Here is a 24036-nt window from a genome sequence, read left to right on the forward strand (position 1 = left end):
CCTTCAGGTTGCTAGCGCCATCTACTGGCTGGGAGGAGGAGAGTTGAGACCTCATCCTTGTCTGCCTTCCTCTCTTGTGATTGCCTCAGGGAAAGCTGAACAGCCAGGATGGACCACGACTTTGCACCTCCTCCTCCAGAGATGCAGCCACACAGGGCTCCAGGCCCCAGATCTTCTTTCTCCCGCGGCCACATGCTCGGGCGCCACACCCACCAAAAGCTCACCAGAGATGTGTCCCCCCTCGTCCCTGTCATCAAGAAGACTGTCCACTTGAACGCCTTCCCCCAAGGCAATGTCCTACAGACTTTCAGTCAGCCAAGCCTTAGATCCAAGGCCTGGAGTATGTCCCAACAGGGCAGCATAGGGCCCCTGGGCTCTCTGCCTCCCAATAGCTTTATGCCCAGGAAACTCAGCTCTATTTCCTTAACGATTCGCCAGAACGTCCAAGGGCGGCCCCTGGATGCCCCCCTTTCTCATTGGGAAGAGTTGTCCAATTTGGGCAAGGAGGTACTCGCCCATGGAGAAGGGAAGCCGTCCACTTCAAGATCACCACCCATGGCCCCAGTGCCAAAGGACAGGACCTCCTCTGAAGGCCATGGGAACCCAGATCTTACCAAAGCCAACAGGACACCCTCAGGGGATAAGCCCCTGGTGTCTTCACATCTGACTTTGCCATTCCAATCTCAGCACACTCAGAGTTCGGGCCCTGTGGCTCAAGTCCAAACCAGAACCTCTCCAGGAAGAGGGAAGTCCAAGCCCAGGGGTATTCCCAGATCCCGAGTGTACCTCCAAAGGGCTACTCCTTCTCCTTCTACAAATTTGTCTGCTGTGGGCACAAAGTTAGATATAGCCAGAAATTTAGGCACAATGGTCATCAACAGACCTGAGCTGGCTATCAATATGTCCACACCAAACCCATCCAGAATGGTCAGAGACACTGAACTTCCTAAGATGGGCATGACCCTTGACTTACCTATAGCGTCCAAGGCAGGAAAAGCCACAGATTCAGTGATAACAGGCCCACCCAAACTAGGCACAGCCATGAATTTAGCTAGAGCAGGGACAACCAAGCCAGGCCAGATTCTGAATTTGGTAACTGCAGACTCAGACAAGTTGGAAAATGTCACGGTTATGACCACGGAGGACTCAGCCATGGCTTTGGAAATACCGGATCAAATTGATCTGGGCATAAGCAGGTTGGACACAGCCATTGCTTTGGCTGGAGTCAATATAGCCAAGCTGGACACAACTGCAGATTCTTCTGTGTTGGACACAAGCAGACTGGAAACAGCCATGGATTCAGTTGTGCTGGTCTGCCCAGTCACTGGTGAGACCAAGCTAGACATTGTCAATCACCTGACCATCGCGGACGCTGCAACCTATTCACTAATACCAAGCGGAAGCACAGACCCAGGCCAGGACATAGCTGCTGCAGATGCTGTAACAGACAGTGCTGCCGAGCCTACCTCGCTGGACTTGGCCAGAGAACCCAAAGGTAAGTGCAAGAACTTGGTTGGGAGGTGGTGTTGCCAGGGGAGCAAGGATGCAATAGTCTCTATAGGTTGGGAAAGAGAATGGGGACTCTAGGGTCGGAATTGAAAGGGTGACAGAAATGGGGACGAGGGTTGAGGGGCTGAAGAGAAGCAGTATGTCCCCCAAACCAAGCTACTGGAAGTCAGGCCGAGGGGGGCCACCAAGAGGAAGGTTCACAGCTTAGGCTGTGGAGAAGCAGACTGAGTCCTCTCCTCTCTTGGCCACGACCTATGCTTCTTTAGTTCTCTGAAAAGACAGGATAATTAGGTGAGTCTGGCTTAAAGGAAAGTCTAAGTTTGAGGCCAGCCTGGTCTACAGATCAAGTTTCAGGACAGCCAGGGCGACACAGAGAAATCTGTCTCAAAAAAACCACAACCAAAACCAAACAACAACAACAAAAAGTCTAAGGCACAAAAACACAGGCAAACTCAGCTGTGACTTATCTACCAGTAGCCTGACGTCTCCGTGCTTCTGTGGTGAGATAAAGCCCCACCTCAGGTCTCAGGGAGACCTAAATCAAATCACAAACAACTTTGTAGGAGATTTGCTATTTAAAAGGTACATCAGCCGGGTGGTGGTGGCACACACCTTTAATCCCAGCATTTGGGAGGCAGAGGCAGGGTGGATCTTTGTGAGTTTGAGTCCAGCCTGGTATACAAAGTGAGTTCCAGGACAGGGTCCAAAGCTACACAGAGAAACCCTGTCTCAAAAAAACAAAAACAAAAAAAGCACAAATAAAACAAAAAAAGGTACAGCCAGGTAAAGGATAAGGAGGATAAGAAGTTCAAGGCTAATCTTACCTGGAAATCTTTCTTGGCTGTAGTTCTTTTAAAGTTGAAGGAAAGAGAGAGGGAGAGAGAGAGAGAGAGAGAGAGAGAGAGAGAGAGATCTATAAAGAGGTCAGTACAAAGGCTAGAAATCCTATGGCTGTCTCGGAGAGGTTTGTGGCACACCCGAAGTCACACCAGAGTTAAATGGTGGCAGTACATGGATTGGAAACCAGACCTGGCCAAATTTCCAAAGCTCAGGTTCTGGGACAGGAAGAAGGCTTGGAGAGTACCCAGTACAGCACTTGAACAGAGAGCTGGGCTTGTCAAAGCCTTTCTCATCCCTCTCAGCACACAGCCTGGTCCTCACTCTTGCTGTGTGAGCAGCTCTCCATCTTCAGCTCTCTTCTGAAATGCAGAAGGCTACATCTGCTGGATTCCTCCATCTGGGTATCTCCAGGCCATATCTAGAGGCAGGGAGCCCTTTTCTTCTACAACAGTGGTTCGCGACCCCCACAGGGGTCACAGATCACATATCCTGCATATCAGATACTTACCTTATGATTCATAACAGTGGTAAAATTACAGTCATGAAGTAACCCCGAAACGATTTTATGGCTGAGGTCATCATGACACGAGGAACTGTACTAAAGGGTTGCAGCCCTCGGAAGGTTGAGGACCACTGCTCTAGAAACAGTTGCTGCCCTCCCCCCTCCATCTCTCAGCTGCTGGCACAACCCATCTTTGATAAGGTGTTTAGATCCCCAGGTAATCTGCTGTCCTCATTTTCTTTCTTTTCCATCCCATTCTGTTCGTTATCAATCCAATTTATGCATCTTCTCTGTACTTGACCGGCTGTCACTTCTTCCTTCCTTCCTTCCTTCCTTCCTTCCTTCCTTCCTTCCTTCCTTCCTTCCTTCCTTTCTTTGTTTCTTTCTTTCTTTTTTTTGAGACAATATATCTATGTATCCCTGGCTGTCCTGGAACTACTATGTAGACCAGCCTGACCTCAAACACACAGAGATCCACCTGCCTCCGCCTCCCAAGTGCTGGGATTAAAGATGTGTGCCACCACACCCCACAGCTGTCATCGCTTTGTATCCTTCTTCTGTCCTCCACAAAGCTGCCACAGGGACTCCCTATCTGGTGGCATAATTTTAGAGTCACATTATTACCACCCCTCGGGCCCACTGCTCGCTCAGCCTACCTCTCCATCCTCTTTAGCTGGGGCAGTCCTTGCCTGTGGCCTTTCCTGCCTTAGCCCGAGTCAGCGTTCTGAGGTATCACCTGCACACTGCTGTGCCGCCTCTGGGCTTGGCTGGCCCTGTTGCCGTTTCATTTTTTTTTCTTCTCTTCACCATTTGCCTATCCATGTCGGCCCTCACCTTCCATTATCCCTCATCTTCCGTTATCTCCATGGCGCCTGATCGCTTGCACTACACAGCACCTGTGTGAACCAGCTGTTTGATTTCTGTTAGACTCAAAACCTTAATGGTGAAGAAGGTTCGGTCATCCTTAGCTCTGTGCTGCCAGGGTTGACCAACAAGCCATCGTCAACGCATCAAAGATTTTTTTTCCCGGTGGGTAAAGGATGGTCAGGGAAGTTCAAGGTTATAGGGTTCAGCATCCAGGCTGGAAGCTGGGCCTGGAACCCAGTTCTCTGATTCGGAGCTCTGTCAGCAACCGCGCCTGGGCAGAACCGCGGTGAGCCAGCGCAATATCCCAATCACCGCGTGACTCACGCACGCGCACGGTCACCGGCAGCTGCCACCGATCTCCTGCGTCCCGAACCCGGTAAGGGGCCGGGGACAGGATCTAGGGAGAGAGACAGGGACTGCGTGCAATGCAGGCACCTTCCCGGGCTGGGCAACCAGAACTCTGGTACCTGCTCCTGCGTGCTGGCTGGGGAGCCGCGGGAAGGGGAGGGGCCCTCGGTGGGGCCGGCTAGCGCGCGGGTCACGTGGTGCCGGTGGCAGCGGCAGCATCGGTGCGCGCGGGCAGGGGCGGCTCGGCGCCGAGCAAGCGGAGGCGAGGTCCCGGGTGGGCGCGGGGCGCAGGGGCGGCACGGCCGGGTGGCTGGTCGGGCGGGTAGGCGGACGGCGCCGAGGGGCGAGGCCCGGCTGCAGGGGCCGCTTGGCCCAGAGGGAGCCCGCGCCCGGCTCAGCCTTGCAGCCCCGCGCCCTGAGCATCTCCCGGAGGACCCGAGACAAAGGAGGATTCATGTCCAAAGGTAGGGCTGTCGTTTGGGCGCCTGGCAGCGGCCGGGAGGAGGCTACGGCCCCAAGCGCTACCAAAGGGAGGGTTGCAGTGCTGAGGACCCCACGTGCATATGCATGGACACACGCATACCAGGTGGCACCCATTTGGAGGCATAGTCTCCGGAAAAGGCACACACAGAAGCTTGGAGAGGTATGGAGACTCAGATGCTTAGGGAAAGCCCCTGCTGGAGCCCCCCAGGGCACTTACACACAGGCATAGCGTGTACTCCAACCATGGGTACCAGACTACCTACAACCAGTAAGAGACCCGTGCGCTGACATATCCGTCAGTCCCCTTCCCCCACATAGAGACCAAGTGTAGAGACAGGCACCAGCTGGTGGTCGCCAAGGGAACTCATTGGCTTCCTGACCAGAACGAGGTGGGGGGCGTCCCCCCTTTTTTTAATGGGGAAGGAGTTCTTTTTTTTTTTTTCTTCTTCTCTCTTTGAGCTGCCCAGGGCTGGAACTGGGATGGCCTGGAATTGGCTCTGCGGTGGGGGTGGGGTTATAAAAGCTGCTGGTTACCAAGGAGCTGGAGAAGACCCCCCTCAGCTTGGGAGGGAAGAGATAGTCTAGCATTAAGCTAAAAGGAGGTAAGCATTCTAGAAAGGTTCCCTTCTCCTATTGCCACCTTTCCGACAGAGGGGTGGGGTCTCTGGACCAGACAAAGACAAAGCCATTAATTTTCCTGTAGGAGAAAGCCCTACATCCTTACTTGCCTTAGGGCTGGAGTGTGCTGTCCTGTGGGGCCAGAGCTGAGTCAGGTGGACTGTCTCTCTTCCTGGAGCACTAGTGTGGCAGGTGGTACCTAGCAGGGGATGCTGCAGACAGATGTACCACTCTCTGGGAGAGCTGGGAGCTTAGGAGGGGCCCTCCAGGGCCATCTAGCTGCATTCTGCTATGAGCACTGTTATGAACTCTTAACCTACTCTTGGAAAGCCCCCCTCCAATCTCAGAGGCAGAGGATGGAGGAGGTCTCTATAGGCGTACCTACCTTGACCATGGCTCACACAGCGGCTATTTGTTGGTGGAGGGTGGGGTCCTGGTGCTCTGGATGGGAAGCAGCATCCAAGGAAGGAGAAAGGTGTCTGCAGGGACTCCTGCCTTGTGGGGCTTTTATTCACACACCAACCATTCATTCATTGTTGAGTGTCTGTGATATGTCAGGGTACACTGGGCACAGGGAACAATAAGGCTCGCTTCTACCTCAAAGAGGACTGGAAACCAGTGTGCATTTGGTAACAGGTCATTTAAATTCATGATTTTGTATGGCTTTCATGGTAACCCAGGAAGGCAGGTACATTCCCCTCTCTTGGGTTCATGCCTCTATAGCTGCCCATCCAAAGACGACCTGGTGGGGCCTGGGGAGTGGGAGGAGCACAGAATGGAGCCACAGAGGCCAACTCCAGAGCAGCATTTGCTTTGTACCCTGAAAGTCCTGGTGTACTTGTTAGGCGCCTTCACAGACGATGGACCCCCAGGGGGCAATGACCTTGTCTTGGATACAAATGTATCCTTGGAATTTAATGTAGCACTTGGTTTAGTCTGGCTTTCAATTGACAGCATATGGAATGACCTGGAATGAACTGATATGCTAAGTACTCTAGAACCCACAGGGGACTGAGGCAGCACAGCAAGAGGGACATCCATATCAGATAGGAAGACTTTCAGTAAGGGGAAGTTACTAGACTGGGCTTCCAGCAAAGCTTGTGACATAGTGACCAGCGTCACATCTGTGGTACTTGTGGTACTTGATCAGTGGCGGCTGTTAGCCTGTGACTGGCATGTGATCAGAATGTGGTTGGGAGGAGGCTGACCTGCTGGTAGGTGCTCTGTACCTTGCTCATCATGGATGCTAACGAAAGTGAGAGCCACTTATGTCCCGGACTTCCATCAGGCCAGCCATAGAGTCTAGGAGTTGTTGGGGCATCTGGTCAGCTCCCTCCTTCACTCAGGGTCTGAGAGACAGAGCTGAGTAGGCCATGGTGAGGACATGCGCTTTCTATGTATTTTCACCCTCCACATATACAAGTACCCTTGCCCGCCTCCAGGTGGCTTATGTCACAACACAGCCTGGAGGTACCAAATGTGCCTAGCAGGCATGCAGGAAACCAAAAGGACCAGGCTGTGAGAACAGCAGGAAGGAGAAACGTGGCACTGGCTCCCAGGGCAGATGTGCTAAAGGGGGACACGAGCTGGGTGTGGAGTGGAGGAGCGGACTCAGGCTGTGCAGAGTCAGCTGCCATAGGGCCGAGCCAATCCTGCTGCCTTCTGGAGCCACCTGGCTGGCAACAGCTAGCTTCCTGGGAAGCAAGAGGGAGCAGAGCCAGGCTCTGAGGAGGTGTTGAGGCTTTGTCAGGTTTAGCTGTGCCTGAGGGGGGAACACGGGAAAGAAGGTTCCCATCTTGCCAGTCTCAGGGGAAGGGCCAGGTGGTGGGGGTACAAGAGCAGATTCCTGGCTGGGCTTGGGAATGGGGAGGGAGACTGTGTTCCCACTTCCTCCTGACCATCTGCTGCTCCATCAACCCTCCTCACAGGGCTGAGAGGCAGGGTGGTAGTCATGAACTGCGGGGTTCTAAAATGGCACAGCTTCTCAACAGCATGGCGGCAAAGATAAGCTTGTGAAATCAGCAACCGGGGCACCTCCGCTTCATAAATGCTTTCACGCGCTCAGTTTCAATCCCGCTCCAGAAAGCTGAACTTGAAAAGGGCAGGAGTAGCTGGGCAGTGGTGGCGCACGCCTTTAATCCCAGCATTTGGGAGGCAGAGGCAGGCAGACCTCTGTGAGTTTGGGGCCAGCCTGGTCTAGAGCTGGGGCTACACAGTGAAACCCATCTCAGGACAAAACAAAACCAAACAAAACGGCAAGGGCGAGAGGGCATGGGTCTGTGAGGCTGGACTCTGGGCTTATAAGCATCACGTCTCATGTGATGCTCACTGCAGCCTTAGTCATGGCCCTACTGTTCTGCAGAGGAAGAAGCAGGCTCATAGAAGGGAAGTGGCCCACACAAGTCTACAAGCTGACAAATAGCAGAGCCAAGATCTTCTCCACTTTACCCCACACCCATTTTCCAGGGAGGGAGATGGAGTTGATCTCTTCTAGGACTTACCCTGCTGGACAGTGACCCACCACATCTCACCTGCGTGTGAGCATGCCAAGGGGACCTTTGTCCTTCTCTGGGGACAGCTATTTCCTCAGCCTCCGCTTCTGCTACTTACTAGTATGAAAATATCCTCTTAGGCAAGTACTGTCATTGTTTGGGTCTCATTCCTTCTTTGCTGGCTCCGCAGACTCAAAACTTTGCATGGGAGGTGTTGGGAGACCCTCTGCTGCACAGCAGCTTTTGAGACTCATGGCCCTGAGGGTGGAGTAACGCTTACTCTGCAAAGAAAGGTAGCTCTGATTGCTTCTAAAAGATCAAGAAACCGAGACCATTGACAGTTGACATATAGTAGACCTGGGATCCTAAAGGTTCTTTGTTCCTTGCTTGGCAAGGCAAGATGCAGGTCTGAATAACTGAGACATTTCATAGATCAGAGCTCTTTTTGGGGTGGAGTTACCCCCCAAGAAACGTTTGGTACTCTGTCGAGATGCTTTTGGTGGTCACATCTGAGAGACTCCTGGAAACTAGAAGAGACTATGGATGCTATTAACCATCCTGCAGACACAAGACAGCCCCGCTACAGTAACTACGCAGGTATCAGTAGAGCTAAGGTGAAGGAGCCCTTGGATTGCATACACAAAGATGCAGTACTTTGAGGCAGTGATGTGCTTGAACGTGTCCAGCAACTGGAGAACCTGATTGGGGCTAGAAAGATAGCTCAGTGGTTACTGCTTACTGCTCTTACCTGGGCTTGATTCCCAGCACCTGCGTGGCAGCTCACAACAGTTTGTAAAAACAGTTCCAGGATGACCCAGTGTCCTCTTCTGGCCTCTGTGGGCACTGAATACACATGGTGCACATACTTACATTCAGACAAGCACTTATACACATAAGATGAAAATGTATAAATCTTTACATAATAAACAAACTGGAGAACCTGGTGCTGGTACAGATTTTGCAACTGACCTAAACGGTGTTCTTGGGCAAGTCCCTATGCCTCCTGTCCCTCTTTCCTCCTGGGACTCAGTGTTTTCTTCATCTACACAGTATGGGACCCAGACTGGATGAAATTATGGTCTCTTCCCGTCCCAACTCTGCGACCCCACATGCCTTCCATGAAACCCTTGTTCTCCTGCCTCTCACCCTGCCTATTCCTCCCACCTTGGCTTTTCAGGGCTCCCAGAGGCCAGGACGGACACAGCTATGTCAGAGCTGGTACCCGAGCCCAGGCCTAAGCCGGCGGTGCCCATGAAGCCGGTCAGCATCAACTCCAACCTGCTAGGCTACATCGGCATCGACACCATCATCGAACAGATGCGCAAGAAAACCATGAAGACTGGTTTTGACTTCAACATCATGGTCGTTGGTATGGAAAGCCATGGGGTCACTGGAGGCCTAGTGGTGGGCAGCGCCAAGGATCCCATTTCTTTCCCCAGAATGGCCTGGCTTCTCTAGGGTGAGCTCTTTCTAGGAGGGAGGATTTCATCATGCTGATCCCAAAGGTCTGGTCTCTTCCTCCTAACCGGCTGATTGGAGGATGGGAGATTGGGGTGGATGGCCAGCCCAGCTTCAGCACTAGCTGAACAGAGACGGGCAGTCTCCTCATCACTCTGAGCTGGCCTTTAGGTTTGTGGCATGGGCATCGTCAGCTCTTTCCCATCCCCAAGAGCTGTGAGAGGACTGGGTGAAAAGATGGTCTCATTGTTCACACCTTAAAGCGTCAAAGTTTTCCAGGGTCTTAGTCACCGAGTAGTGTCAGTGAGTCACCGTATGTAGCGGGAAGGGACATTTGCTTCATCCGAGTCATTCACTGGGTGTACAAACGGAGTGAGACAGCCTCCTCCCTCCCTCTTCTCCCATACAGTCAACAAGCCTATCCCTTTAACCATGTAAAGATCTCCAGGGCCTGTCAGCTTCTGCCCATCCCCCACTGCTACCCTAGGCTAGCTCACCTGGGTGGTTGAAGTTACCTGACTCAGTGCTGAGCTGCAGAAGAAGAACCTTGGCCAGGATAGATCCATCCAGGATCTATTTTTGCTACAAATCCGCCAGCTGAGCTGACATGGATGTTGGCTGTCTGGCATCAAAGTCTTAGCTTAAGAACCAGAAGTAGCCAAGCCACACGGCGGTGCATACCTTTAATCCTAGAACTTGGGAGGCAGAGGCAGGCAAATCTCAGTGAGTTCGAAGCTTTCCTGCTCAGAGTGAGTTCTAGGACAGCCAGGACTGTTGCAGAGAGAAACCCTGTCTCGAAAAACCAAAAACCAAACCAAAACAACAACAACAAAATCAAAACCAAACAAAAAGCAGTAGATGTAGATGGTTCGTGGACCTTTACAGCTGTGCCAGTTGGGGTGACATGGGCTCTCCTGGTTCTCCATCTCCTTTCCTCTACGATTCATTGTCCACTAGCTGTCCAGCGGCTTTCCCAACGTGCGGAACTCATTGAACCATCCATCCTAATTCCCTAACTCTTTTAACCTCGGGATAAATTTAGACTTCTGTCCTGGCTGGGAACTGCTCCAGCTCAGCTTTTACCAATTCCCATCTACATTCTACTCATGCACACAGGGAGGCTCTTGACTTGTGTGCTCTTTCCTGTAGAGCCCTTTTAACAGAACGATCTAAGCGGCTTCTGCCAGCTCCTAAGGTAGGATGAGAACTGCTTCTGGTCCCTGCCAGTTCCCTCCTTCATTACCCATCTGCGAAGAGATGATGGCCTAAAGGGATAACATAGCAAGCCCAAAGCAGCGAAAACACTACATATACATACACACAACATAGTACATCTCATATACACAGATACACACATAACATGCACTACACACACACACACACACATACAACGTGAGCATTTAAGACATATACATACACATATAGAACAAATAAATGTAAAGACAGAAGGCTGGAGAGATGGCTCAGTGGTTAAGAGCACTGGCTGCTCTTCCAGAGAACCCTGGTTCAATCCCCAGCACCCATATGGCAGCTCACAACTGTCTGTAAATCCAGTTCCAGGGCTTCTGACACACTCACACAGATACACATACAGGGAAAACCACCAATAAACATAAAATTAGAATAAAGCAGTTTATACGAAAAAAAAAGCAGGGTTCTTGGGGTGTGAGCCCTGAAAGATCAGATCATTTCGTAGCTGTGTTGCCTCACACGTGACGTCCCAGCTAGAGAGGAAGACAGTTCTACTACGAGATGCACAGGGATAGTTGAGTGCTTCGAGAGGGCGAGGACTCAGTTCTGTGCTAAAACACCTCACGGTCGAGCACAGTGCGTTGGTTTTCAGTCCCCGGCACCAGGGGATACAAAGACCAATCTTATTAACAGACGTGGACGTGCTCACGCACCGTGAGGCGGATCTGAACGCAAAGTTGTTCTGTTCTCACTTTTAGTGCCATTAAAGATGGAAAAGCTAAGTTGAACAAAACCACAAGCCAAACCAAACCAGAAAACTGTATCACACACATACCACACAAATGCACAAGCTGTATCTTCTCCCGTGGTCCTGGGGACCATGAAGGAACTTGGAATCCAGCTGCCATTTCTCAAGGCTCCTCTCCATTGAACGGACAGCCATTCCTACCTAATGCTCATCCCCAAGGGGCATTCAAACAGGGCTTGGCTTGGACCACAGCTCTGGAGCCCTGTAAGCTCACAGGAGGGTTCTGCGGCTCAGGAGGTAGATGTGCGGCCTGTCTCCCTTTCTCCGTCTCCTCCTCCCTTGCTGCAGGCCAGAGTGGACTGGGCAAGTCGACGCTGGTCAACACACTCTTCAAGTCCCAAGTGAGCCGAAAGGCCTCCAGCTGGAACCGGGAGGAGAAGATCCCTAAGACAGTAGAGATCAAAGCCATTGGGCATGGTGAGAGCTAGTCCAGGATGCCCACTGTGGGCATCATTCTGAGGGGCCAATGCCAAGCAAGAGAAAGGGGGATTATTGGGGAAGGAGATGTGAAAGATAACCACAGAGTGGAATTAAACTCCAAATTTGTTGGCGCAGACTCCTTAGGCTGCTAGGGCTAGACAGTGAGGTGGGGGCAGGGAGTGTGTGCGTGTAGAACTGGAGGAGGTGGGTCTTGACGTTGGTGATAAAGCTCAGGGAGGATTTAGATGTAGACACAGAAGAAGCAGGACACGGTCTTCTAGGCATAGGGAGAATCACAGAATACAGAGTACTGAGTGGAGGTGAAGTCTGTCACCTTGACTTGGCTAATATATCAGCTGCTGCTCAGAAGTATGGGTGTTCCTGGCCAGCAGACTGTAGGACTCCTGGGGTCAACTATAGGACTGACTTGTTGGATGCTCTTTTTATTCTCTCCAGTGATAGAGGAAGGTGGTGTCAAAATGAAGCTGACAGTCATTGACACGCCAGGCTTCGGGGACCAGATCAACAACGAAAACTGGTATGTGTCTGCCTCTGTGATTTCTTCCCTGAATACTCTGCTAGGAGGACTTAATGCAGATTCATTCCCACTGAGGCGTGCCTGCATCCTCCTGGGAAAGAGGCTGGGTCTCCCGGGGGAATGCTGCCCTTGCTAACCATCCATGGAAAGCCGTTGGGTAGAGAAGGGAGGACAGAACGTGAGATGGGTGTGAGGGGATTGGGACCTGACCGAGTCTTGTCCATCTATGCTTCCCCCTGCCCCTCAGCTGGGAGCCCATTGAGAAATACATCAATGAGCAGTATGAGAAGTTCCTGAAGGAAGAGGTGAACATTGCCAGGAAGAAACGCATCCCTGACACCCGTGTCCACTGCTGCCTTTACTTCATCTCCCCCACAGGACACTCGTATGTACCAGACCCACTCCTACTACTGGCCTGGGTCCAGTGTGTGTCATTTGTGCCCAAGGACTGGAGAATCTATACTTGGACTTAGCTGGGGAGGGCCAGATGGCTGGAAGGTCATGGCCCTGTGACCTTAGGGTTCCCCAGACTTTCCATAAGAAAGAGAGTAAAGGTGAGCATCACTGCCCCTCTCTCCCCCATACTGGTCACTGGTATCCCAGCACAACCCAGCTTTACCAACAGAAAGAACTTGAGCAGAGGGCACCTCATTTGTTCAACAGACACTTGCTTTGGCCAAGACTTGGGGCACGGGGGTGGCAAGAAAGGTAAAGTAGGGAAAATTAGGGCTACTGGACTGGGGCTGGCATTTAGGCAATATGTGGAACTTAGCTGTAGGTATCCAGACAGTGGCCATTTCCGCAGGATGAGCCAGACATCCAGAGATGAAGGCTGTGCCGGGAACTTAATTTGTAAGTGGCGGATGGGTCCCACGATAAGCAACGTGGGCGTAGGCAGAAGTCAGGGATCTCGGTGGTGTTTCTAGCCACCTTCCTACAGGACAGTGTGTCTCCCTAAGCCCCATCTGCAAGGTCAGAACGAAAGTTTTTGAGGGGATGACACAGCCAGGTAGACCCTGGATTTGGAAGGAGCCAGGGGTACCCAGCCAACACTGGGTTGTGAAATAATACCCCTGGGTCAGACCTTGATCTCAATAAAATGAGGGCTTTTTTGTTGTTGGTGGTTTTGTTTTTAAGAATGAGTGCAGGGAATTAAACGTGCTAGGTAAGCACACTACCATTGAGCTATACTCCAGCCCTCTTTTTTTAACTTTAAAAAATATTTATTTATTAACTCTACTTATTGAGGCAGGGTTTCTCTGTGTAGCCCTGGCTGTCTCAGAACTAGCTCTGTAGACCAGGCTGGCCTTGAACTCAGACATCTGACTGCCTCTGCCTCCCAAGTGCTGGCATGTGTCACCATGCCCAGCCCTCTTTTTATTTTTTAAGGCAGAGTCTCACTTAGTTGTCCAAATTTGCCTTAAACTTACTCTGTAGCCCAGGCTGGCCTTGAATTTGAGATTTTTTTTTCCTGCCTCAGCTAAAATGGTAGCTTTAGCTTTTCCTAGACCTTGATCCACAGTTAGTGGGACCTATAAGACAATCTGACTTAATGGATTCCCTAGACTTCAAACTAGACTGGGCTCCAGAGCCTGGCTCTGTGGGATGGAAGGTGGGGCTGAAATGAGCCCATTGACAAGAGTTCAGTTGGTAAGGGCCATCCATGTATGTCCCCCAGAGAAAGAAATTGTTTGGTTGGAAAAGGTGTCATGGAATGCTTTGAGGGGATTCAAGGAAACCCATGCTTTACATAGAAGCTGAGGAAGGAGAGGGGGAGCTTGGTTGTGATGGGCTGAGGATGGAGCTGCAGACATGCAGTGAGTGCTGAAGCAGTGGACATGTGCAAGAGGAGAGGCTGCAATTGCAAGGCCTCAGCTAGGTTCCCAGACCAGTCCTCTCCCAAGGATGGTGTGGAGAGAGCAGGAGCTGAGTCGGGAAGGGTTGGTGGCTCTGACATTCCTGTCTTCTCTGGGCCCCAGCTTACGACCGCTTGATCTTGAGTTCATGAAACACCTCAGCAAAGTGGTGAACATCATCCCGGTCATTGCCAAGGCTGACACCATGACCCTGGAGGAGAAGTCTGAATTCAAGCAGAGGGTGAGCAGCCGCTTTGCCCTTTTCCTGTGTTAGGGGTTCCTTCCCCTCCTCTGTGTCTGAGCCGTTCTCCTCCTCTGGTCTGGGTCTGAACCGTTCTCTTCCTGCCATGGCTTCCACTGCTACTCTACTCCAGTTTCCTACCCTAGCTCCCTCCCACTCAACTATCCAGGAGGCAAGGGCTAGAAGTTCCTGGACCAAAGGTACATCCATGCAGTTCCAGGCTTCCTCTTCCTCACAAAGGCTCCCAGATACACTCATCACGGAGAACCGGAGATCTCACTGCTCCGGTGTTAAGTTACTTGAAAGACTACACTCACCAGTAACCAACAGTAGTATGCTAGTACTCATGGGATGAAAAGAACAAGAAACCAACAAAAGCACTAAATAAGTCCTGGAGGAAGAGACTTAGGCTGGTCTTGAAAGAGGACTAACAGAGAGCCTGGGAGGTGGACTTTACTTCCCTTGCAAAGGAGAGCAGAGCATGAAGGACAAGGTCATGAGCATGGCCTGTGGCATCTGGACACAGCTGTGCTGTCTGTCTGAAACCCCAGGGACCTGAGCCTGCATTCCCTCCTCCTCTTTCCTCTCAGGCTGGGCTGTGTCTTTTCTTGGGATCTTTCTGTGGCCTAGAGCCTGGGGATCATCAGTACTGTACTGCCTTGCTCCTCTAGGTTCGCAAAGAGCTTGAAGTAAACGGCATTGAGTTCTACCCTCAGAAAGAGTTTGATGAGGACTTGGAGGACAAGACAGAGAATGACAAAATCAGGGTAGGTGTGTGGGCCCTCTGCGTCACACAGATTCCCGGCCCAGTGCCTCTGGGATGTGCCTTCAGGGCCCTTCTCCTGCTTTCCCTACCATATCTCCATGTCATGCCATCTAACCCAGACCTCAGGAAGCGGGGAAGACGGTGACCCTCACTAGGACTGTGAACCCACGAGCAGGGCTTCCTGTACAGTCTCGTCCACCACCAGATGATGTGAAAGCTTCCCTTTCCTTCCCAGGACCTGGCAAAACCTCTGTGTCAGGTGATGGGGCACCAGGCAGGGAAAGCATTGGGCTAGCACCAAGGGGAATCTATGCTCTAGGCAAAGTATACCTCATTTCTCACTCTATAAAATACAGAGGCTTGACTAGGTGAGTGGCTTATAGGCTTTCTCTCTCCCTGGAAGAACTACATAAAAAACAATGAGATCGCTCAGCATGTAAAGGTGCTTACTGCCAAGCTGACTGCCTGATGAGTTGGATCCCCAGGATCCCAGTGGCAGAAGGAAAGAACTGACCCCCAAAAGTTGCTCCCGGATCTCAGTAGACACTTGAAATAAAACATGCATGCACGCATGTGCACATGTATACACACACACACACACACTATATGTAATTAAAAATTTTAAACACGAATAATGGGCTAGTGCAAGTTATAAGAATTAATAAAAAGCCTGAGCTAATGGGCCAATCAGTTTATAACTAAAGTAGAAAAAAATTTTAAACAAAAAACTTTAGAACTCTAGCATACAAACCACTAGAAGAGAACTGCTTTGGCTGAGTGTTGTGGGCACAGAGCTCTGCTGCCCCAGCAGGTGCTAAGATACCTTCTGTGGCTCTGGCCTCACCAGGAAACTAGGTTTGGAGACCATTGGCTGTATGTCTTCTTAGGTCTTGCCCTACAGTTCTGTGATTCTGCATCACAAACCTAGCCCGCTTCCAACCCAACCTAATCTGTGACAAATCTCCATTCACGGCTTAGGTTTTGAGACCCTTCTGGACTCTTCTAGAAAGTTGAACAATCTAGCAGAAGCCCTTTATCCCTTATAGTTGGACAGATACTCTGTTGAAAAAGACAATTGAATTAAGGTCATTACTTAAAAAGCTCCCCCTTTTTGGTTGTTTTGCTTCTGTTATTTTGAGACAGGGTTTCTCTGTGTCACAGCCCTGGCTGTCCTGGAACTCTCTTTGTAGACCAGGTTGACTTCCAAGATTTGCCTGCCTCTGCCTCCCGAGTGCTGGGATTAAAGGCATGTGCCAACACTACCTGGCATAAAAAAAAACTTTTTAGTGACATTAATTTACTCACTGGGGTGGTGAGGGAGTGAGAGTCCCTTTGGCATGTGTGGAGGTCAGAGGATAACTTTCAGGGGCTAATTTTCTTCTTCTGCTGTGGATCTAACTCAGGTTAGATTTGGTGGCAAGTGTCTTTATCCATTGAGCCACCTCACCAGCCTCAGATAATCACCTTAAAAATGACGTCTATAGATCTTAAATGTCTACATAGGAACAGTTTAGGAAGCTAAAATGTTAAAATATGGGTCACATCCATCAGCCTTTATATCTTTGTGGTGCTGGGGATTGCACCATCATTCTGCTTAACTACACACACACACACACACACACCCCACACACACTCTGTGCAGGGCTGCGGATCAAACCTAGGACCTTGGGTATGCTAGGCAAGCCCTCGATCACTGACCTACACTCTCAGCCCAAAGACCATTCTTGATGCCAAAACAATTCACTGATGTCATCTTTCTGCACAGTTGGCATGATTTTCTGGAAACAGCTCCACACCTATGTCTTCAGTTTATATATGGTATTCATGCGCTGCATGAAGGGCTTTTGGTCAGTGAAGGGCTGGGCCGCATGAGACAGGGCTTCCTTTCAATCATATCATCTGGTAACGTGGTAGCTGTTCTACTGGTTTGGGTACATCTAGGCTGTGAGTTTGCCAGTGGCACAATCACCCGTGAACTTTTCTCAGAATGTATTCCAGCCGTTAAGCAACATGTGGCTCTTTTTTTTTTTTTCGACAATAACAAACACACACCAGGCAGATACATTCGGGTGCTTGCCCCGATAGAGCAGAGCAGCCTAGAGCCCTGAGAGTTCGGTACCTGGGCATCTGCCAGTAGGTTCCATGGGAGCCACAGAACACATCTTGGAGTCTGGCTGGCGCCTGCGGGGCGGGGGGAGGTGCTGTTTGTAAGAGTCTGTCCCAGCTAGCTCACAGAGCTGTTCCAAATCAAAGGAAAATATGTGCTCAAGCACAATGAGCTATACAAAGGGCTCTCTAGTGGAAGGGGAGCCAACTTACTGAGGCTAACCGGCCAGACGACAGTATAGTCAGGACCCGAGTCCCAGCTCAGCCTTTTCAAGGGGCGGAGTCTGGCCCTTCCCCCCAGGAGCATCACTGAATGAGCAACAGAGTAAGTTGTGAAAGGCTGTCCTGCCCTTGGACATTCGGTTTGCAGAAGAGGACTGAGCATGTGTGTTGCTTTGTGTTCTCCCCCAATCTAGCAGGAGAGCATGCCCTTCGCTGTGGTGGGGAGTGACAAGGAGTACCAAGTGAATGGCAAGAGGGTCCTCGGCAGAAAAACCCCCTGGGGGATCATTGAAGGTAATTCAGTCCGTCGCCTAGAAGTGGCTGTCCAGAGAGCAGCTATTAATCATCAGGAGGTCAAAGTGCTGTTCTGGGACATTGATGCCAGCCAGTTGCTGCCGATAAGGAGCTTATTGGCAAGCAGTGACACCATTTAACATGTGACCAGCTGGCCATGACTTGGCCTGTCAAATGAATTTAGAACCTGGGGAAACTATCAAGGGTGGAAAAAAAACCAGAGAAAGGTTTTCATACGTGACCTGGCAAAGTACCAAAGGGTGGTTCAGCTATTGTCTTCGTCACATTTATTATGAATAGATGTGACCTTGGGTGGGATATGATGAATCTGAAGTTTTCAAGAAGTTGCTTCAAGGGTCTCACTCAGGGCTGGGGAGTAGCTCAGTGATAGAGCACTTGCTGCACGTGTGCAAGACTCTGCGTGCCATCCCCTGCAGTCCACACAAAACCAAACCAAGAAGACGAACAACCCTTTGTTCAACATGGTAGCCCTGTGAGGAGGGCAGGTGCTCCCGTCTTGAGAACAGGAATCTCGGACAAGTGCTTTGCTTTGCAAAGGTCACACAGTCCCCACCCACCCACCACCAGCAGCTGAGCTGGAGACTAAATCCAGCACTTTTCGCGTGCTAGTGAAACTTGAACTTCAAATTTGGATATTTTGATTCCCAAACTGAGATTTTCTCCACTGTCTTGGATTGTTCATTGTCAATAATGTTAGTGGTCCTGGCAGTAGAACTCAGGGCCTCGCTGTGCTAAACAAGTGCTTTACCACTGAGCTAAATCCTTAACTAGTGTTTTTTTTTTTTCGAGACAGGGTTTCTCTGTGGCTTTGGAGCCTGTCCTGGAACTAGCTCTGTAGACCAGGCTGGTCTCGAACTCACAGAGATCCGTCTGCCTCTGCCTCCCAAGTGCTGGGATTAAAGGCGTGCGCCACCATCGCCCGGCAAAGTTGTGTTTTTTTTTTTTTTTTTGGTTTTTCGAGACAGGGTTTCTCTGTGGCTTTGGAACCTGTCCTGGAACTAGCTCTGTAGACCAGGCTGGTCTCGAACTCACAGAGATCCGCCTGCCTCTGCCTCCCGAGTGCTGGGATTAAAGGCGTGCGCCACCACCGCCCGGCTACTAGTGTTTTTTTGAGACAGGTTTTTACTGTTGTATCCATGGTTTGTCCCAAATGCTGGGATTGCAGTGGTGGGCCACCGTGTTCACCACACCCAGTACTTCAGGATTTTAAAAGTAGCATTATCTCATTATTCACCTTGAATTAGAAATATTGATGAGAGGGGGCTGGAGAGATGGCTCAGTGGTTAATCGCACTGACTGTTCTTCCAGAGGACCCAGGTTCAATTCCCAGCACCCACATGGCAGCTCACAAGTGTCTGTTACTTAAGTTCCAGTGGATCCAACTCCCCCAGACACCAATGCATATAAAAATTAAAAAAATCACAAAATGTGGATGAAAATGTTATCTACACATTGTGAGACCAGAGTCATGCAGTATCCTCCTTTCTTTCCACCATTCTTGGTGTGTGGTTTGCAGACAGCAGCAACTCCACGTCTCTTAGCTGGGTTTTCTGACCTTGGAGAGCTGGTTCAGTTATGAGCTCCTGTGTGTTTTCCTTTCTTTCAATCATCTTAGGCCTTCACAAGTTTGTTGTTTGTTTGTTTGTCTTTGTTTTTCGAGACAGGGTTTCTCTGTGTAACAACCCTAGCTGTCCTAGAACTAGCTCTTGTAGACCAGGCTGGCCTCGAACTCACAGCCTGCCTCTGCCACCAGAGTACTGGGACTAACAGTGTACACCACCACAGCCTGGCGTCTCGTGCTCTCTTTAAAGCTGCCCACCTCTGGGCCATGCACTAGTGAAACGGCCACCCGTTTTCTTCTGTTTTATCCATAGTGGAAAACCTCAACCACTGTGAGTTTGCCCTGCTTCGAGACTTCGTCATCAGGTAAGATGTTCTCCCCCTCCCCTTGTGGCATTTTAATTATTTGGGATTGAGGGTCATCTGTCCAAATTCACTTCCTGAGTTTCCATGTCTCTCTGACAGAGCTTTCTGGCCCAGTTCTAGCCCCTGTCTCAAAGAAGGAGGGGTTGAAGAGATGTCATTGGCCCTCAGGAGTAGGGCCAAGTCATTGAGTCCAGTCTCCCAAAGAGCTGTGTTAGCTTCAGAGGTGGATCATTTCCTCATCTTCCAACCCTTAACTGCATCCTCTTCTCTTTTTCACTGTGCCCTTCAGGACTCATCTCCAGGACCTCAAAGAAGTCACCCACAACATCCATTATGAGACTTACAGGGCCAAGAGGCTCAATGACAACGGAGGCCTCCCTCCGGTGAGCGTGGACACAGAGGAAAGCCACAGCAGTAACCCATGATGAGCCCCTTCCCTGTGTTAGCTGCCATACATATCTCACTTCTCCGAACACACACACATCCCAGGCACCACCTCCAGCCACCTTTTCCTGTCAGCTCTGTCCCAAAGGCCTGTCTGGTATTTGTGGAGTATTTTGTCATGTGTGTGTGTGTGTGTGTGTGTGTGTGTGTGTGTGTGTGTGTGTGTGTGAGAGAGAGAGAGAGAGAGAGAGAGAGAGAGAGAGAGAGAGAGGGAGAGAGCAAGCCTGGGTGTGTGTGCTCAGGGGTGCGGTAATTTCATTGCCCTCTCTGGAAAGTCTTTTGTTAGTCTGCTTTCTCCATGACTCTCCATTCTGTCTCCTTTTCTCTTGTGCTCCAGAACAAAAAGCTGTGCGCCTCACTCAAGAGGTCTGGGGAAGGTTTTATTTTAAAATGCTGGGAGCAGGTGAGCCACAGGCAACCTTTTCTTTCTTCTGACCCACCCACAAACTGAGGCTGCAAGTGTTCTTCACGGACAGGTGGCTGAGTTAGCCCATGATGGGGTGCGGGGGTTTGGAACAACCTTCGCTGTAAGTTGAGGTGGCCTGGACTTCTTGACAGAGGAAAAGAAAGGTCATGGGGAACAGGGAAGAATGCTAGGGGGGGGGGTGGCAGTTCCTGCAGAATTAGTGCCTGGAAATGGAGCTCCACCCTTGGGTCTACGTCAAGGCCACCATCAACACCACCACCATGCTGCAGACCACTGCTTTCTATGCTCGCCTTGCCCATGTTTGCAGCCTGGCTGGTTGTCTCCTCTTCCCGATCTCCCGCTCTGCCTCCTTTGCCTCCTTTCTTCATATATTCCTACCTCCTCCGTCTCTCCTGCCTGTCTCTGACCTTTCACTTCCTTTTAGAGTAATCTGTTAGCTTCATTTCCATATTTAGAAATCATGCCCAGCCTACTTCCTAAATTGACATTCTGTCGCCCTAAAATAAGGTTACAGCTAGGGGCTGAAGAGATGCCTCTGTGCTTAAGAGCAACTTCCGCTCTTGCAGAGGACCCAGGTTCGGTTCCCACTACCTAACTGGCAGCTCACAACTGCACTGAGTGACTCCAGCTGCAGAAGCTCAGACGCCCTCTTTTAACCTCCACAAGCCTGGCATATAGATACAAACATGGAGACAAACTCTTATATGCATAAGATAAAAATCAATAAATATTCAAAAAATAAAGTCACAAGTAAAAGCATGGGACGATACACGCTGAGATGGCCAGAGAAATCAGAGCTATCGGGAAGAGAGGAGCCAATTTCTGCAGCTGAGCACTGAAATTTGCCCTGAACTCGGGAGTAGCCTAGGGAAAAGGGGGAACTTGGTTGACTGCTCCGTGTTCTGTTCAAGGAAACAAACACTGGTCAAGTGAGGCAGCAGCTTCTGGGTGGAGGACATGACATTTTTTTAAAACTAATTCTGAAGCATCAGAAACAATATATAGAATTTTTTAGGGACCCAGGGCTTCAGAGACAAATTCTAGGACACAGTTCCCTTTCTCTAGATCCTTCTATGTTAAGCTGGCTTTTCTGTGGCTTCGCCTCAAGTAAACCTCACTTCTGTTCTCATTTGTCTGTCTTCCTCTGCTTCTCCCCTCTCCTCCCGACCCAGTTTCCTCATCTTCCGATCCTCTAGATACTCCCAGGAACATCCATAACCATACATTTAACTTTCTCTTGCCTTTTTCCGGAGCCCTGTAGTTACGCACATGTCCACTGCTCCTTGCACACAACAAGTTATTCTTCTTCCCGTGGTTTCTAAGGCTGCTTTAAGGAAAACAGCTTAGCCTTGGGAAAGGGAAGAGACTAGGGATTCTGTTTACCACTGCTCTTATGCGCTATCCCATCTCCTGGTCCAGCCTGGGTATTTAACTGGCCCTCACTGAATGCCACCGTTTAGAGTTGAGACCGTAGGACTGGAGTCACATGGTCTGATCATTCCCTCCTCCTTCACTTGGTCTTATCCTTTCCTTAGCTCTACCTATCTAGTCCTCATTCCTCAGCTCATTTTCCCGTGAGTTACTCCAAAGTCGGCACCTGTCAGCTAGAGCGGGAGCAGTGTTCTGGAGCTCCGTGGCTACTCCAGCGAGGTCACCTAGGGCCAGCAGGGATCAGGAGGGTGGGCACTGGATAGTTGGATAGGCTAAGTAGCAGAATGGTGCCTGACCCCTCATTAAGCTATGGATGGTTTCACTCTCCCTGGAGAAGCTGTTTTGATGTGCTTGCTGCAAACTGCTGGTCTCCACGCCCTCAACCGTTCTCAACTCCCCTTGCAGGGAGAAGGCCTCCTGGGCACTGTCCTTCCACCTGTACCAGCTGCCCCCTGTCCCACTGCTGAATGAAGGCCATTTCAAGCGCTGCTTCTCCCTCATTCCTTCCAGCTGCTCTTGCTGCAGGGCCAAGCCCCCTTTAATGCTGTGCTTGTCCAGCCCGCCACCACAACCCCTCTCAGCCCTCAGCAGGTGGGAGGGGCCGGCTGCCTCTTTAGGACCAGTAGCTTCCTCCATTTAGCCAAACGACTCCTCTCCTCCTACTGGAACGGAGTTCCTGCCAGCCAGCATTGCCCTGCTCCATCGTCTGTCAGCAGCCCCAGCCCATGTGTAAAGAGAAGGAACTCACCGAGAGCTTCTGCCCTTGCAAGCCCATTCCAGCGACTTGTAACCATCTCCAAGGGAACCGGCATTGCTCCCTAGCCATTCATCTGCATGAGTACTCTTCTTGGCTCCCTTAAACGGTCAAGAAAGCAATTTTTTTTTCTGCTTGTCAGTCATTGAGGTCAGCTGTGTGAGCCCCCATGTGGGACAAGGGTGTCTCCTTCATTGCTTAAAGGTATAAGGGTGATTCATTACAGAGATTGGGGAGCAAGAGGGCTAGCGTCACTTAAATCACCACTGGTGTCTGGCCCAGTGTGTGTATATGTGTGTGTGCGTGTGTGTGTGTGGGTGTGTGTGTAGACAACCTCTTTACCCCCCCCCCCCAAATGTGGCCATTTGGGAAGTGGTTTTCCTGAAAAGAAGTTGCTGGGTTTGACTTCCTATTCCCCAAACAACAACAAGGGGGAAAAAGTGAATTAAACACACACATGAACCACCCCAAACCCACAAGCTATACACTCTAGGCGGGAAAATAGCACCCTTTTGTACATTTAGCAATAAGAGGGATCTCTTCCCACCTACCCCGAGCATTCCAGTGCCCATCTCCCACCCTGTTAATGTGAGCAGTGCATTAGCCTGACCACAGGTGGTCGCTATGGGCTAATGGAAAATTCTCGACGGAGGGCAAAGCCCCCAACAGATGCATGAATGTTTGCGAATGTCGGCTGCCACTGCCCCATACATTGTGTCTTTATAGAAACCCTCCCTTGGCCACCTCCCCTGCCATCTCCACCTGTATACAACTTGCTCAAAGGCTGGTGACTTGTGGGCCATTCATCTACAAGTCCTGATGGAACAAGAGGCCCAAGCCTAGGGGATGCAGGAACGACCCATTTTTAAAATGTTATTAGTCCCAACCAATGTTTTGGTGATATTCCAGTTGAATTTCCCCATTGAAAACAAGCCAACAGACATTCAGACTGGTCGTGTAAATGTTGCTAGCCTCTGTTGTACAACTAAACATTGCTGTTTGAACAATAACGGCCTGGTCTTTGTGCTGTGTTCTTTCCCCCTCGATCAAATCAGCCACGGGTGACATCTCTTGGCAAGAAGTAGTCACAGATATTACGAGATGGAACATGTGCAATCTATTCATTTTCAGGTGACATGAGGTCATATCCCAGCCACTTCCTGGAACTTTGTAACCCCAGTGATGAGTGGGAGAGCTGATACTTGATCTTACCAGTCCTGTGTTTTCCCAAAAAGTATTTAGTTCCATTTACTTAACTTCTTAATATCCCCTCTTTTTACACCCTGTAGGCATAAGGACCGATGAAAGCCTAGTCTTGCCTAGAAAACAATTTCACCATGAACATATCCAAACTATAAAGGGAAGCCGGGCGTTGGTGGCGCACGCCTTTAATCCCAGCACTCGGGAGGCAGAGGCAGGCAGATCTCTGTGAGTTTGAGACCAGCCTGGTCTACAAAGGGAGTTCCAGGACAGG

The 24036-nt window shown here is 50.5% G+C and overlaps 1 protein-coding gene across 9 annotated transcripts; it reads left to right on the forward strand.

Annotated features, from left to right (window-relative positions):
* The first annotated feature begins 93 nt into the window (after positions 1 to 93).
* Septin3 (septin 3) lies at positions 94 to 23572 on the forward strand. 9 transcript variants are annotated; one of them, XM_075960169.1, is made up of 12 exons: positions 94 to 1495; positions 8837 to 9028; positions 11405 to 11533; positions 11993 to 12074; positions 12322 to 12459; positions 14054 to 14171; positions 14843 to 14938; positions 17460 to 17559; positions 19455 to 19506; positions 19796 to 19889; positions 20288 to 20353; positions 22214 to 23572. In XM_075960169.1, exons 1-12 carry the CDS (start codon positions 109 to 111, stop codon positions 22277 to 22279), a joined length of 2520 nt encoding a protein of 839 aa, XP_075816284.1. In that variant the 5' UTR covers positions 94 to 108; the 3' UTR covers positions 22280 to 23572. The 9 variants fall into 9 exon arrangements, with proteins under 9 accessions (XP_075816284.1, XP_075816285.1, XP_075816286.1 ...); XM_075960178.1 differs by lacking the exons at positions 94 to 1495; positions 20288 to 20353 and adding exons at positions 4272 to 4287; positions 4473 to 4530; XM_075960170.1 differs by lacking the exon at positions 20288 to 20353.
* The last annotated feature ends 464 nt before the right edge of the window (positions 23573 to 24036 follow it).

This window comes from Microtus pennsylvanicus, chromosome 2, assembly GCF_037038515.1.
Source record: "Microtus pennsylvanicus isolate mMicPen1 chromosome 2, mMicPen1.hap1, whole genome shotgun sequence".
NCBI classification, from domain to species: domain Eukaryota; kingdom Metazoa; phylum Chordata; class Mammalia; order Rodentia; family Cricetidae; genus Microtus; species Microtus pennsylvanicus.